The following is a 13,874-nucleotide window of genomic DNA, read 5'->3' as shown; positions in this document are numbered from 1 at the left end:
TGTAGTGGTGATCAGAGCTCACTGCAGCCTCAAACTCCTGAGCTCAAGGGATCCTTCGGCCTCAGCATCCTCAAGTGCTGGGATTACAGGTGTGAAACCAGAGCGCCTGGCAGGGGCTAGGATTTGATGTGAAAGCAGCAAAACCCCAGTGAGGCTGACACTACTCCAGGTCATGAGACTGAGGCCTCAAGGGGGGAAGTAACCTAAGGTCACAGAGACCTAGCTAAGATCTTTCATGCATGCCCCTGGGCTCCTGTTACCTACTGCCAGGGAGGCTCTTATCAAAAGAAAAAGGAGCCCATTGGCATCAGGCAGGGTGCGGAAGGGGGTCCAGAGCTTCAGAACTGGAGACTGGGTGAGTTTGCAGAACACATTAGCCCCCAACACCACTATACTCTGATGGCAAGTGCCAGGATGTTTCAGCACTTTCATAATCCAAGTCATCTACTCAGCCCACTCATCCTGTACAGGTTGACCCCAATTTACCATGACACCACTTAACAACTTTTTATTTACTTATTTTTGAGATGGAGTCTTCCTCTGTCACCGAGGCTAGAGTGCAGTGGGGTGACTGCAGCTCACTGCAGCCTCCACCTCTGGGGTTCAAGCGATTCTTCTGCCTTAGCCTCTCAAGTAGCTGGGACTACAGGCACGTGCCACCATGCCCAGCTAATTTTTTTTTTTCATTTGGAGACAGAGTCTCACTCTGTCACCCAGGCTGGAGTGCAGTGGCACAATCTCAGTTCACTGCAACCTCCACCTCCCAAGTTCAAGTGATTCTCGTGCCTCAGCCTCCTGAGTAGGTGGGATTACAGGCATGCGCCACCATACCCAGCTCATTTTTGTTTTCTTTTTAAGTGTTGCTTTGGCCGGGCGCGGTGGCTCACGCTTGTAATCCCAGCACTTTGGGAGGCCGAGGCGGGCGGATCACGAGGTCAGGAGATCGAGACCACTGTGAAACCCCATCTCTACTAAAAATACAAAAAAAATTAGCCGGGCGTGGTGGCGGGCGCCTGTAGTCCCAGCTACTCGCTGAGGCAGGAGAATGGCGTGAACCCGGGAGGCGGAGCTTGTAGTGAGCCGAGATTGCGCCACTGCACTCCAGCCTGGGCGACAGAGCGAGACTCCATCTCAAAAAAAAAAAAAAGAGTTGCTTTGTTGGCCAGGCAGGAGTGCAATGGCACGATCTCGGCTCACTGCAACCTCCACCTCCCAGGTTCAAGAAATTCTTCTGCCTCAGCCTCCTAAGTAGCTGGGATTACAACAGGCGTGAGCCATCGCGCCTGGCACCACTTACAATTTTTTGACTTCATGATAGCATGAAAGCGGTGTGTACTTAGCAAAAACCACACTTCAGCAGAGTATTCAATAAATTACACGAGACATTCAATACTTTATTAAAACAGGCTTCGTGTTAGACGAGTTTCCCCAACTACAGGGTAAGGCGTTCTGAACAAGCTTAAGATGGACCATGCTAAGCTGTGATGTTTGGTAGATTAGGTGTATTAAATACATTTCAATTTGCAATACTTTCAATCTATGATGTACTCACCGGGACGTAACCCACTGTAAACTGAGGAACACCTGTACTCACCCCACTGGAAGGGATGTGGGAGGAAGGTCAAGCACCTCTTCCAGGTCAGAAGGGGCAGAGATAGGATACAAACCAGGCAGCCTGGCTCCATGGTAAAAGAACCTCCACTAAGTGAGGCTGGGGCTGAATCCCACGTTTCCTGCCTCAAGGAGATTGCAGTAGGCCCCCCTCTTTTCCCCTCTCTCCAGAGCGAGTCACCCCCTGGCTCCCAGACAGCCACATCTGGTGAAGGAGAATGCAGTGACAGTGGAGAGAACCCCTAGGTTCAGTGAGCTGCCTCATCTGGCTCACTACAACTAGCTGTGGGGAGATCTCCTCAGTCACGTCAGCCTTTGGCGCACAGAAGGGTCCAGGGTCCTCTGCTCAGAAGCTAACACTGGCTGAAGAGAAAGGCACTTTCAGTTGGGGTGACTGGCAGGAAGGGGCTCACCCTGGCTCCACCAAGGTGAGGTGGGGACCAAGGAATATAGCCCTGGTCCACCCACTCTCTGAAACTTCTTTGCTAATAAAACATTCCTACTACGCTTGTGTTTTGTTTGGGGTAGAGGGTGCAATATACAAACACGACCCCCCGCGTCAAAAAGGAAAAGCTTCGTTTGGCAAGACCGCACGGCCAGGATTTCCAGAGTGCGGAGGATCGGTGACCGCCTGGGAGCCACTCAAGAAACCCAGAGAAACCCTAGTCGCATAACCCAGACAAGAACCCGAGTTAACTTGAAACACAAACGCTTTATTTAAAGGAGCATTTCAATTCCGTGTGGCGGGCAAAAAACAAAAGGAGCACATTGTCACCATTCCCATCGGCCAAGTGGTCGAACCCAACATCCAAGACCCTGTAAACAGACCCAAACGAGATGTTGACAGGCCCTGCAGCAATTGGCAAACTCCCGCCTCCCTCTTGTCAGTCTCTGTAGACTCTGCCTCCCAAACCCTCTCACCCGGGACTTAACGAAGCCTCCCTACCACCAACCAAAAGGTCTATCCAAGGGGTGTTCTCTTTGCACCCACCAGCGAGCAGCCAAGCTCAGCGCAACCTCCGGGCTTCTCGCTCTGACTCCAAAAGGGTGAGCACGTCGCCCTCACGCACCGGGCCTTTTACATTGCGGATGATGGATCGGCTCGTGTCGTCCATGAATTCCACGCGCACCTACGGGTCCCCACCGGGGAGTGGAGGAAGAAGTTAGGGCGGGCCGCGGAATGGCACTGCGGAGTGGGAAGCAGATATGAATTCAGATAACGTGTCGGGGCCAGAACACAGATCGTTAAAAGGGACCATCAGAACCCTGGGATGAAATGAGCATCGGCTCCCGGATTCCGGTTGGCAGGGGTTAGGGCAGGGTAGGGGTCACATCAGGGTTTAGGTCCCCGGCAGTCGGCCGAATGCCCCCACCCGATTACCTGCGTGCACTGTCCCTGAGAGCCGGTCCTGCCCAGGACCTTGGTGACCTGGAGGAAAGAAGCTGGGTTCAGACCCGGCCCGTTTGGCGCCTCTACTCCCTCCCCTTGCCCACAAATTCGGGCCCCCACCTCACCCTGGCCAGCTTGATAGGCTGCACACGGCTGGTGTCCATGATGGCGGCGCGGCGGCGTTCTGGCGGAGAGGAGTCACGTGCTTCGGGGAGAGCCCTTATAGGACGTTCTAGCCCCGCCCACTCCCGTCTCGCGATACCACGCCGCGTGTTTCCCAGCACCCCAGCGGTGGAGACGTCACTGGCGGCGCCCTTCAGCATCGCGGACTGAAGATGGCGTCCGCCACCCGTCTCATCCAGCGGCTGCGGAACTGGGTGTCCGGGGTGCGCGGGGCCGACAGGGCTGCACCATGGGGGGCTTCGGGCTCCGTGTGTCGTGGACCCGCTCCTGGTCCCCACCTCCTTCCTAAGCCGGGACGGTTCGCTCTCCCCGAATCTCCCTGGAAACCCCCAACTCGTGACCCCTTCAACCCGGGACCCTCTCCTGGCCTGGGAACCACTCAGGCCTGGGATTTCCCCAGTCCCCGACCTTCTTAGCCTTAGTTCTGGGGCCCGGACTCTGGCTTTCCTCTTCACCTGCAGGACCCACATCCCTTTCCCCGAGTGTTCATCCCCTGCCTTCCCTTAAAATGCGCATCCCCGGGCCATCCCTGCTCCCTCGCCCTCTCCTTTACTCTCTCCTGGGGTGCCTTGCAGGCCGACCTCCCTTCTCCTCTTCCCACAGCAAGACCTGCAGGCGAAGCTGCAGCTGCGCTACCAGGAGATCTCCAAGCGGTGAGCAGGCCCCGCTCGCTGCCCAGCCTCTGGCTCTGTCCTTTCTCCACCGAAAACAAAATCTGTGTTCCTTCAGACCCCTGAAACGCAGGGCTGACATCCTGCCACCAGTCCCCTGCCAGGCTGTGGAGGCAGAGGTTTGCCTTTAACCTTGCTGAACTCCGGAGGACAGCCCTCCTGAAACAGCGAGGCCGGGCGTGCATTCCGAGTGGGAATCAGGCTAGATTTGCAGTGCTCAGCGTGGCCATGTTAGTCAGTGTTATCCCCAAGCTACAGATGAAAAAAGAGGTCCAGAGAGGCTAACTCATTTGCCTGAAGTCACTCAGAAGCTAAAAAGTGGCAGCGGGGACTTGAACCCAGAAGTGTCCTGATTTCAGACTCATTTATATTAAAATATTAGTTGATATTTACAAGCCCCTGTTATGTATGACCTCAGCCTTGGGTTTAACTTTTTGAATCAGGGAAGTTCTTACCTACATTCTTTCATGGACGCCACATCCTAGGGAGAGGCATAGTAGGGAAACAAACACAGCAGGTAGTATTGTTCTGGAATGCTTTGAAGACAAAACAAAGTAAGTGGAAGCTGGAGGGTGGCTACGTAAAGTCAGATGATTGGGAAAGATCTTTCTTTGGAAATTGACAGTTGGGTCACCTGAATGATGGGAAGGACCCATTCAAAGAATAATTATTGAAAAAACATTCTGGCCGGGCTCGGTGGCTCACGCTTGTGATCCCAGCACTTTGGGAGGCCGAGGCAGGCAGATCAGGAGGTCAGGAGTTTGAGACCAGCCTGGCCAACACAGTGAAACCCCCTCTCTACTAAAAATACAAAAATTATCCGGGAGTGGTGGCACGCGCCTGTAGTCCCAGCTACTCGGGAGGTTGAGGCAGGAGAATCGCTTGAACACAGGAGATGGATATTGCAGTGAGCTGGGATCGCACCACTGCACTCCAGCCTGGGTGACAGAACAAAACTGTCTCAAAAAAATAAGAAACAGAGAAAAAACATTCTGAGCAGAGGGAACAGGAAAGGCTAAGACTGTCAGGCTGGACAGAGCCTGAGTAGGAAGGAGGCCAGTATGGATGGAACCCATTGAGGGAAAGGGATGATGGTATAATCTATGAAGTCAAAGAGGTAGGCAGAGGTAAGGCAGTCATTGAGGATTATAATGAAAGGAAGAAAAATAGCATTAAAGTAACCAAATTTATGTGAATGCCTATATGTTGTGACTAATTCCAAATATTAGAAGTATCCAACTTTGTTTTCAACTTTTTTTTTTTTTTTTTTTTTTTTGAGACGGAGTCTCGCTCTGTCGCCCAGGCTGGAGTGCAGTGGCGCTATCTCGGCTCACTGCAAGCTCCGCCTCCCGGGTTCACGCCATTCTTCTGCCTCAGCCTCTCCGAGTAGCTGGGACTACAGGCGCCCGCCACCACGCCCGGCTAATTTTTTTTTGTATTTTTAGTAGAGACGTGGTTTCACCGTGATCTCGATCTCCTGACCTCGTGATCCGCCCGTCTCGGCCTCCCAAAGTGCTGGGATTACAAGCGTGAGCCACCGCGCCCGGCCTTTTTTTTTTTTTTTTTTTTTTGAGACGGAGTTTTGCTCTTGTTGCCCAGGCTGGAGTGCAATGGCACAATCTCAGCTCACTGCAATCTCCACCTCCCGGGTTCAAGCGATTCTCCTGCCTCAGCCTCCCAAGTAGCTGGGATTACAGGCATGTGCCACCATGCCCGACTAATTTTTTGTATTTTTAGTAGAGACAGGGTTTCACCATGTTGGCCAGTCTGGTCTGGAACTCCTAACCTCGTAATCCGCCCACCTCGGCCTCCCAAAGTGCTGGGATTACAGGCGTGAGCCACTGTGCCTGGCTTGTTTTCAACTTTAACGTTAAGTTCTGGGGTACATTTGCAGTTTTGTTACAAAGGTAAACGTGCCATGGTAGTTTGCTGCAAAGATCAAAGATCAACCTATCACTTAGGTATGAAGCCCAGCATCCATTAGCTATTCTTCCTGATGCTCTCTCCCCCCCATCCCCCGACCCCCCACTTGGTTTTCTATCAGGGTAGTTATGGGCCAGTTGAGGAAATGGCTTTAGGAAAGTTTTGACTTTTTTAGGATGACGGCGCCCTCTAGTGATTCATCTGGATGTTTTATTGGTCTTTTTTTTTTTTTTTTTAGATGGAGTCTCTGTCGCCAGGCTGGAGTGCAGTGGCGGATCTCGGATCACTGCAATCTCGGCCTCCTGGGTTCAAGTGATTCTCCTGCCTCAGCCTCCCGAGTAGCTGGGGCTACAGGCGCACGCCACCACACCCAGCTAATTTTTGTATTTTTAGTAGTGACGGGGTTTCACCATGTTTGCCAGGACGGTCTGATCTCTTGACCTCGTGATCCACCGCACCTGGCCTTTTTTTTTTTTTTTAAGACTGGGTTTCTGTCACCCAGGCCGGAGTGCTGTGGCACAATCATAGCTCACTGCAGCTTCAAACTTCCAGGCCTAAGTGATCCTCCTGTTCCAGCCTCCCAAGTAGCTGGGACTACAGGCACATGTTACCATGCCTGGCTAATTTTTAAAATTTTTTATAGAGACAAGGTCTTACCATGTTGCCCAAGCTGATCTTAAACTCCTGGCCTCTGGCTGAGCATGGTGGCTCATGCCTGTAATCCCAGCACTTTGGGAGGCCAAGGCAGGTGGATCACAAGCTCAGAAGTTTGAGACCAGCCTGGGCAACATAGTTAAAACCCATCTCTACTAAAAATACAAAAATTAGCCGGCATGCTGGCGCACGCCTGTAGTCCCAGCTACTTGGGAGGCTGAGGCAGGAAAATCGCTTGAACCTGGGAGGTGGAGGTTGCAGTGAGCCGAGATGACACCACTGTACTCCAACCTGGGTGACAGAGTGAGACTCCATCTCAAAACAAAAAACAAACAAAAAAACCACTCCTGGCCTCAAGCAATCCTTCCACCTTGGCCTCCCAAGGTATGAGCCACCACATCCAGCCTCCTTAAGCAAAGTCTTTCACATAATATATTGCTTTTAATATTAAACATTTTTTACTTTATGTTTCTTATTTTTTAAAAATACAGTGACACTTGTTTTAAGAAAAAGGCCAGGAGTGGTGGCTCACACCTGTAATCCCAGCACTTTGGGAGGCCAAGGTGAGAAGATAACTTGAGGCCAGGAATTCGACATCAACCTGGGCAACATAGCAAGACCCCCGACTCCACAAAAATAGAAAAATTGTTTTTAGCCAGATGTGGTAGTGTGCGCCTGTAGTTCCAGCTACTTGAGAGGCTGAGGCGGGAACATTGCTTGAGCCCAGGAGGTTGAGGCTGCAGTGAGCTATGATCACTCCTCAAGCGATCATATGATTGCATATGTCATCCAGGCTGCAGTGCATATGATCACTGCCTCAGAAAAAAATTAAATTCTGGTGAAACAGTTCCCAGACAAAAAAGTGACTTAGAGACATGGCTAAGTGGAAACAGATCAATTTACGGTTTTTGCTGTCTTCTCTGCTACCTGTCTCTGGAAAGCCCCTCTTTTGTTTTGAGCTTTTTTTTTTTTTTTTTTTTAATAGATGGAGTCTCGCCCTGTCGCCAGGCTGGAGTGTAGTGGCGCGATCTCAGCTCACTGCAATCTCTGCCTCCCACCACCATGCTTGGCTAATTTTTGTATTTTAGTAGAGATGGGGTTTGCAGTGTTGGCCAGGCCGGTTTCGAACGCCTGACCTCAAGTGACCCACCCACCTCGGCCTCCCAAAGTGCTGGGATTACAGGCATGAGCCACCATGACCATCCTTGTTTTGAGCATTTCTTTTAAGGCCTCAGGCTTCCAGGTAAATCCAGCCCAGGGTTTAGTTCAAGCCAAGACTGAGCTCTGTTCACCCCTCTCTGGGCTCCAGAGAGGAGTTGCCTGGCCACATGGTGGCAGGAAATGCAGAGATCTGGACAGGCTCCAAGGCCAAGGTGTTCTTTGAGCAATGGGCCTTGATCCTAGCAGGGTTCTCCAGAGACTTCCTGAAATAACAGGAAACGCAGGGCGTCCAGAGCCTGGCCTTAGGGGAAAAAGCCACTCAGAGTGGGCTAAGTCAGGTGAGGCTGGCTGCCAAGCTCAGCCATGGGGTAAGGGGCATGGGAACATGTCCCGGGCCTTGGGAGCCTCAGAAAGGGTCCTCTGTACCCTCCACATTCGGGACAGGTGGGGTCCCTGGGGGTGGCATCTTCACATCCAGAGCAGGGGCCACCATCTGCTTGGGGCCCCAGGACCCCTCCCCAGGCATATGTCCCTGCCAGTGTACCAAGGGACACCCCCAGCCTGTGGCTTATCCCAGTAGCTGGCTGTAGATCCCACATTTTGTGACTGAGGTGATGGGCCCACAGCGGGGCCATGACAGTGACTGTCCCTTTGCTTTAGTGCTGATCTTTTTTCCCCTCAGAACTCAGCCTCCTCCCAAGCTCCCTGTGGGTCCTAGCCACAAGCTCTCCGACAATTACTATTGCACTCGCGATGGCCGCCGGGAATCTGTGCCCCCTTCCATCATCATGTCCTCACAGAAGGCGCTGGTGTCAGGCAAGCCAGCAGAGAGGTGAGGATCCCCAGCATTGCTCACCACAGTCCCCACGGCCCCCTCCTGCAACCCACTCTGTCTCCCCAACTTGTGGAAAGGGTGCTTGTCAAGATCCTACTTAGTAAGCATCAGTTGCGTCAGGAACTGTGCTGCTGGGAGTTTTTTGTCCAAGAGCTCATTTATTCGTGTTTAGAGACAGAGTCTTGCTCTGTTGCCCAGGATGAAGTGCAATGGCGCGATCATCACTCACTGCAGCCTTGAACGCCTGGGCTGAAGTGATCCTCCCCTCCTTCCTCGACCTCCCCAGTAATTGGTGTTACAGATTAGTGCCACCATGCTGGGTCAAATTTTTTTTTTTTTTTTTTTTTTGAGACGGAGTCTCACTCTGTCGCCCAGGCTGGAGTACAATGATGTGATCTCGGCTCACTGCAACCTCCGCCTCCTGGGTTCAAGCAATTATCTGCCTCAGCCTCTCATGTAGCTGGGATTACAAGTGCCCACCACCACGCCCAGCTAATTTTTGTATTTTCAGTAGAGACAGGGTTTCACCATCTTGGCCAGGCTGGTCTCAAACTGACCTTGTGATCCACCGGACTCGGCCTCCCAAAGTGCTAGGATTACAGGCGTGAGCCACTGTGCCCGGCCGGTTTTTTTTTTTTTTTTTTTTGAGATGGAGTCACCCTGCGTTGCCCAGGCTGAAGGGGTGGGTTGCTCCTCCACACCTGTGGGTGTTCCTAGTTAGGTGGCATGAGAGACTTGGAAAAGAAGGAGACACAGACAAAGTATAGAGAAAGAAATTGGGGGACCAGGGGACCGGCGCTCAGCATACAGAGGATCCACCCGGCCTCTGAGTTCCCTTAGTATTTATTCATCATTATTGGGTGTTTCTTGGAGAGGGGGATGTGGCAGGATCATAGGATAATAGTGGAGAGAAGGTCAGCAGTTAAACACGTGAACAAAGGTCTCTGCATCATAAACAATGTAAAGAATTAAGTGCTGTGCTTTAGATATGTATACACATAAACATCTCAATGCCTTAAAGAGCAGTATTGCTGCCCGCATGTCCCACCTTCAGCCCTAAGGCGGTTTTCCCCTATCTCCTATCGGGTTTTACACGGAGACATTCCACTGCCCAGGGATGAGCAGGAGACAGATAGATGCCTTCCTCTTGTCTCAACTGCAATGAGGCGTCCCTTCCTCTTTTACTGATCCTCCTCAGCACAGACCCTTTACGGGTGTCGGGCTGGGGGACGGTCAGGTCTTTCCCACGAGGCCATATCTCAGGCTATCACATGGGGAGAAACCTTGGACAATACTTGGCTTTCCTAGGCAGGAGTCCCTGCGGCCTTCCGCAGTGTTTCGTGTCCCTGGGTACTTGAGATTAGGGAGTGGTGATGACTCTTAATGAGCATGCTGCCTTCAAGCATTTGTTTAACAAAGCACATCTTGCACAGCGCTTAATCCATTTAACCCTGAGTTGACACAGCACATGTTTCAGAGAGCACAGGGTTGGGGGTAGGGTTACAGATGGAGTCTCTTATGTCTAGTTTCTATACAGACACATTAACAATCTGATCTCTCTTTCTTTTTCCCACACCAGGCTGGAGTGCAGTGGCGCGATCTCTGCTCACTGCAAGCTCTGCCTCCCAGGGGTTCAAGCCATTCTCCTGCCTCAGCCTGCCTAGTAGCTAGGACTACAGGTGCCCATCACCACACCTGGCTAAGTTTTTGTATTTTTAGTAGAGATGGGTTTTCACCGTGTTAGCCAGGATGGTCTCGATCTCCTGACCTCGTGATCCGCCTGCGTTGGCCTCCCAAAGTGCTGGGATTACAGGCGTGAGCCACCATGCCCGTCCTCCATGCTGGGTTAATTTTTAAATGTTTTGTAGAGATGGTGTCTTGCTTCGTTGCCCAGGCCGTTCTCAAACTCCTGGGCTCAAGTGATCCTCCTGCCTTGGCCTCCCGAGTAGCTGGAACTACAAGTGAGAGTCACCATGCTTAGCAAGAGCTCATTTAGTCCAACCCAGGGGAGGGTAGAAGTTAGCGCCTCAGCCAGGACTTGGCATCCTACAAAACAGATGAAGTTCCGGGGTCCCTCCAAGGGTCCTGTGAAAAGCTGAGACATTACTGTTTATATAATTATGAATTCTTATTTTTTTTTTTTTTTTTTTTTTTTTTTTTTTTTTTTTGAGACGGAGTCTCGCTCTGTCGCCCAGGCTGGAGTGCAGTGGCGCAATGTCGGCTCACTGCAAGCTCCGCCTCCCGGGTTCACGCCATTCTCCTGCCTCAGCCTCTCCGAGTAGCTGGGACTACAGGCGCCCGCCACCACGCCCGGCTAATTTTTTGTATTTTTTAGTAGAGACGGGGTTTCACCGTGGTCTCGATCTCCTGACCTCGTGATCCGCCTGCCTCGGCCTCCCAAAGTGCTGGGATTACAAGCGTGAGCCACCGCGCCCGGCTGAATTCTTATTTTATTTATTTATTTTGAGACAGTCTCACTCTTACTGCACAGGCTGGAGTGCAATGGCGCGATTTTGGCTCACTGCAACCTCCACCTCCTAGGATCAAGCGATTCTCCTGCCTCAGCCTCCCAAGTAGCTGGGATTACAGGCGCATGCCACCACACCGGGCTAATTTTGTATTTTTAGTAGAGATGGGGCTTCACCATGTTGGTCAGGCTGGTCTTGAACTCCTGACCTTATGTGATCCTCTGGCCTCGGCCTCCCAAAGTGCTGGAATTACAGGTGTGACCCACCATGCCCGGCCATGTATTGTTCTCAGAGAGAGAATTGTATAAACCTTGGGCTCCTCTCAAAAAGTAGTTTGGTTCCTGGTTTTAGGTGTCTTCTCTTAATTAAATGGGGACTCTAATAGTATCTACTTCAGAAAGCTGTTATGAGGGCTAGTCCTCATAATTAATATTTGGAAACTCTTGGAGCCTGGCACAGAGTCAGTGTCCTGCCTACCTCCTACTAACTACACCAGTTAGATGGTGATGGCCCCTCTTGCAGAAGAGGAAATCGAGGCTCACAGAAGCCAAGTGACTAGCCTGGGTCACACAGGCAGCAGTAAGCAGAAGCAGTATTTCAAACCAGTTTGCCTGGACTCCCATTGGGGTCTGGGCTTTACAGCCGACTCACGGTGTGGGCAGTCCCTCAGCCTTCTTGAGCCTTGGTTTCTTCATGTATAAAACACGGATGCTAGACTTGCAGTGTGCTGAGATCTGGGAGGTAATGAGGTCAGGCAGGGCCTGCTCTGTACTTAGAACTCTGTGAGGGCCGGGCGCGGTGGCTCACACCTGTAGTCCCAGCACTTTGGGAGGCCGAGGCAGGCAGATCACCAGGTCAGGAGATCGAGACCATTGTGGCTAATATGGTGAAGCCCCATCTCTACTAAAAATACAAAAAATTAGCTGGGCGTGGTGGCGGATGCCTGTATTCCCAGCTACTCGGGAGGCTGAGGCAGGAGAATGGTGTGAACCCGGGAGGCAGAGCTTGCAGTGAGCCGAGATCGCGCCACTGCACTCCAGCCTGGGCGACAGAGTGAGACTCCACCTCAAAAATAAAAAATAAAAATTAAAAAAAAAAAGAACTCTGTGAATAGGCCAGGCGCAGTGGTGTGTGCCTTTAATCCCAGTGACTCAGGAAGCTGAGGTGTGAGGATTGCTTGAGTTCTAGACTTGTTTGAGTAACACAACGAGACCCCGTCTCTATTAAAAATTTTTTAGGCTGGGCATGGTAGCTCACACCTGTAATCCCAGCACTTTGGGAGACCAAGGTGAGCAGATCACTAGGGGTCAGGAGATCGAGACTAGCCTGGCCAACATGGTGAAACCCTGCCTCTACTGAAATACAAAAGTTAGGGGCGCTGTGGCTCTCGCCTGTAATCCCAGCACTTTGGGAGGCCGAGGTGGGTGGATCGCTTGAGCTCAGACGTTCAAGACCAGTCTGAGCAGCACGGTGAAACTGCATCTCTACAAAAAATACAAAAATTAGCCGGGTGTGGTGGTGTGCACCTGTAGTCCCAGCTACTTGAAGGACTGAGGCAGAAGGATCTCTTGAACCTGGGAGGTCGAGGAAGCTTCAGTGAGCTGAGATAGCGCCACTGCACTCCAGCCTGGGTGACAAAGTGAGACCCTGTCTCATAAATAATAAACAAGAAAGAAAATACAAAAATTAGCCGGGACTGATGGCGCATACCTGTAATCCCAGTTACTTGGGAGGCTGAGGCAAGAGAATCACTCAAGCCTGGGAGGCAGAGGTTGCAGTGAACTGAGATTGTGCCACTGCACACCAGCCTGGGCAACAGAGGAAGAGTCTGTCTCAGAAGGAACTCAGTGAAGTGGTCCTTGTTGTCGCCTGATTCACTGGAGTCCAGCACCAGAGTGTGGCAAGCTACCTTGTTCCCACACAGCCCCTTGCCATGCCCCCAGAGAAGTCTGCATTTCCCAGGGAGACCACTTCTGCCTCTTCCACTTCCTTGAGGCTCCTGGGAGGTCCTGTGCCTCCACCCCAGGGGCGTCTCCTCCGTCACCCCACCCTCCTGCTTCCTTTCTTGCTTAGGCTGTGAGGTGTGTGAGCCCCACAGGCCCAGGTGAGTGGGGTGAGAGGGGAGGGTGCTCGTCCTGGACTCGCCGGCACAGGGTCTCCTGGGGGCTCCCTCTTGGCCAGCTCTGGGCCAGAGATGTGTTTCGCAGTTGCCATTTGTGCATGGATTCTCAGCCCCACCAGCCTGAGTCTTCCTGAGGGCGGTGCCCCATCTTCCTGGCTCTGTGCCCACACAGTAGCGCCTGCCATGCAGTTCTTGCCCAGTCCGAGGCAGGAAGAGCTGGAGGCCAGTGTCACCTGATCACTTGGCCCTTCTGCCAGCATCCTGTTTTGAGGGGCAGCATGAATGGGGGCGGGGGCCTTGTGTACACTGGAGACCAAAAGTGGGAAGGGAAGAGTCCATCTCTCCATGGTGGGTTCTGGGCCTGGGGGCCACAGCAGGGGGTTCATACAGGGCTAAGGGGAAAGAGGGGGCTTGCCAGCTACCACCTGGCGTTGGCTGATCCTCTGAGGGGCCGTGTTGGAGGGGTTGGCATTCTGGAACACCCTGGTGTCTGTCCTGCAGTCTGCCCTGCAGGTCCAGAAAGTCCCTGTGGGTGTGTTTGTCCTGGGGCAGGTGTGGGCTCCCTCAGATCTTTCCACACTGTTCTTTGGAAACCCTCACTGAAGTCTTTCTCTCCTCCAGCTCTGCTGTAGCAGCCACTGAGAAGAAGGCGGTGACTCCAGCTCCTCCCATAAAGAGGTGGGAGCTGTCCTCGGACCAGCCTTACCTGTGACACTGCACCCTCAGGGCCACCCAACTACTTTGCCTCCTTGGATTCCCTCCAGGGAGAATGTGACCTAATTTATGACAAATACATAGAGCTCGGGTATCACTTCTAGTTTTACTTTAAAAAAATAAAAAAATACAGACAGTCTCA

The 13,874-nt window shown here is 52.2% G+C and overlaps 3 protein-coding genes across 4 annotated transcripts in view; 2 read left to right on the top strand and 1 right to left on the bottom strand.

The window, feature by feature from the left end:
- KANK3 (KN motif and ankyrin repeat domains 3) overlaps positions 1-2,116 on the top strand; it is an 18,413-nt gene extending 16,297 nt beyond the window's left edge. For both annotated transcript variants that reach the window (XM_030807734.1, XM_030807735.1), the window contains one exon: positions 1,783-2,116. In XM_030807734.1, coding sequence (XP_030663594.1) covers positions 1,783-1,857 — 75 coding nt within the window. In that variant the 3' untranslated portion in view covers positions 1,858-2,116. The remainder of the gene's footprint in view (positions 1-1,782) is intronic.
- RPS28 (ribosomal protein S28) lies at positions 1,365-3,324 on the bottom strand. Its single transcript, XM_030807736.1, has 4 exons — positions 3,127-3,324; positions 2,993-3,040; positions 2,603-2,741; positions 1,365-2,427 (listed from the first exon to the last, which is right to left on the bottom strand). Exons 1-3 carry the CDS (start codon positions 3,322-3,324, stop codon positions 2,619-2,621), a joined length of 369 nt encoding a protein of 122 aa, XP_030663596.1. The 3' UTR covers positions 1,365-2,427; positions 2,603-2,618.
- NDUFA7 (NADH:ubiquinone oxidoreductase subunit A7) lies at positions 3,291-13,874 on the top strand. Its single transcript, XM_030807737.1, has 4 exons — positions 3,291-3,387; positions 3,788-3,837; positions 8,276-8,425; positions 13,640-13,874. The coding sequence occupies exons 1-4, from the start codon at positions 3,337-3,339 to the stop codon at positions 13,728-13,730; spliced, it is 342 nt and encodes a 113-aa protein (XP_030663597.1). The 5' UTR covers positions 3,291-3,336; the 3' UTR covers positions 13,731-13,874.

Source organism: Nomascus leucogenys, unplaced genomic scaffold, assembly GCF_006542625.1.
Source record: "Nomascus leucogenys isolate Asia unplaced genomic scaffold, Asia_NLE_v1 Super-Scaffold_241, whole genome shotgun sequence".
Lineage (NCBI taxonomy): Eukaryota > Metazoa > Chordata > Mammalia > Primates > Hylobatidae > Nomascus > Nomascus leucogenys.
The sequence above is the reverse complement of the archived record's forward strand: the minus strand, read 5'-3'. Positions and strand labels throughout refer to the sequence as shown.

Bases quoted from the DNA above. Each gene is read 5' to 3' on its own strand.
- RPS28 (XM_030807736.1), bottom strand. From the start codon at position 3,324: ATGCTGAAGGGCGCCGCCAGTGACGTCTCCACCGCTGGGGTGCTGGGA. The intron at 3,041-3,126 runs GTGAGGTGGGGG...TCTTTCCTCCAG, and splicing joins AGCCTATCAAGCTGGCCAGG to GTCACCAAGGTCCTGGGCAG. The intron at 2,742-2,992 runs GTAATCGGGTGG...GGGGACCCGTAG, and splicing joins CTCAGGGACAGTGCACGCAG to GTGCGCGTGGAATTCATGGA.
- NDUFA7 (XM_030807737.1), top strand. From the start codon at position 3,337: ATGGCGTCCGCCACCCGTCTCATCCAGCGGCTGCGGAACTGGGTGTCC. The intron at 3,388-3,787 runs GTGCGCGGGGCC...CTCTTCCCACAG, and splicing joins TGCGGAACTGGGTGTCCGGG to CAAGACCTGCAGGCGAAGCT. The intron at 3,838-8,275 runs GTGAGCAGGCCC...TTTTCCCCTCAG, and splicing joins TACCAGGAGATCTCCAAGCG to AACTCAGCCTCCTCCCAAGC.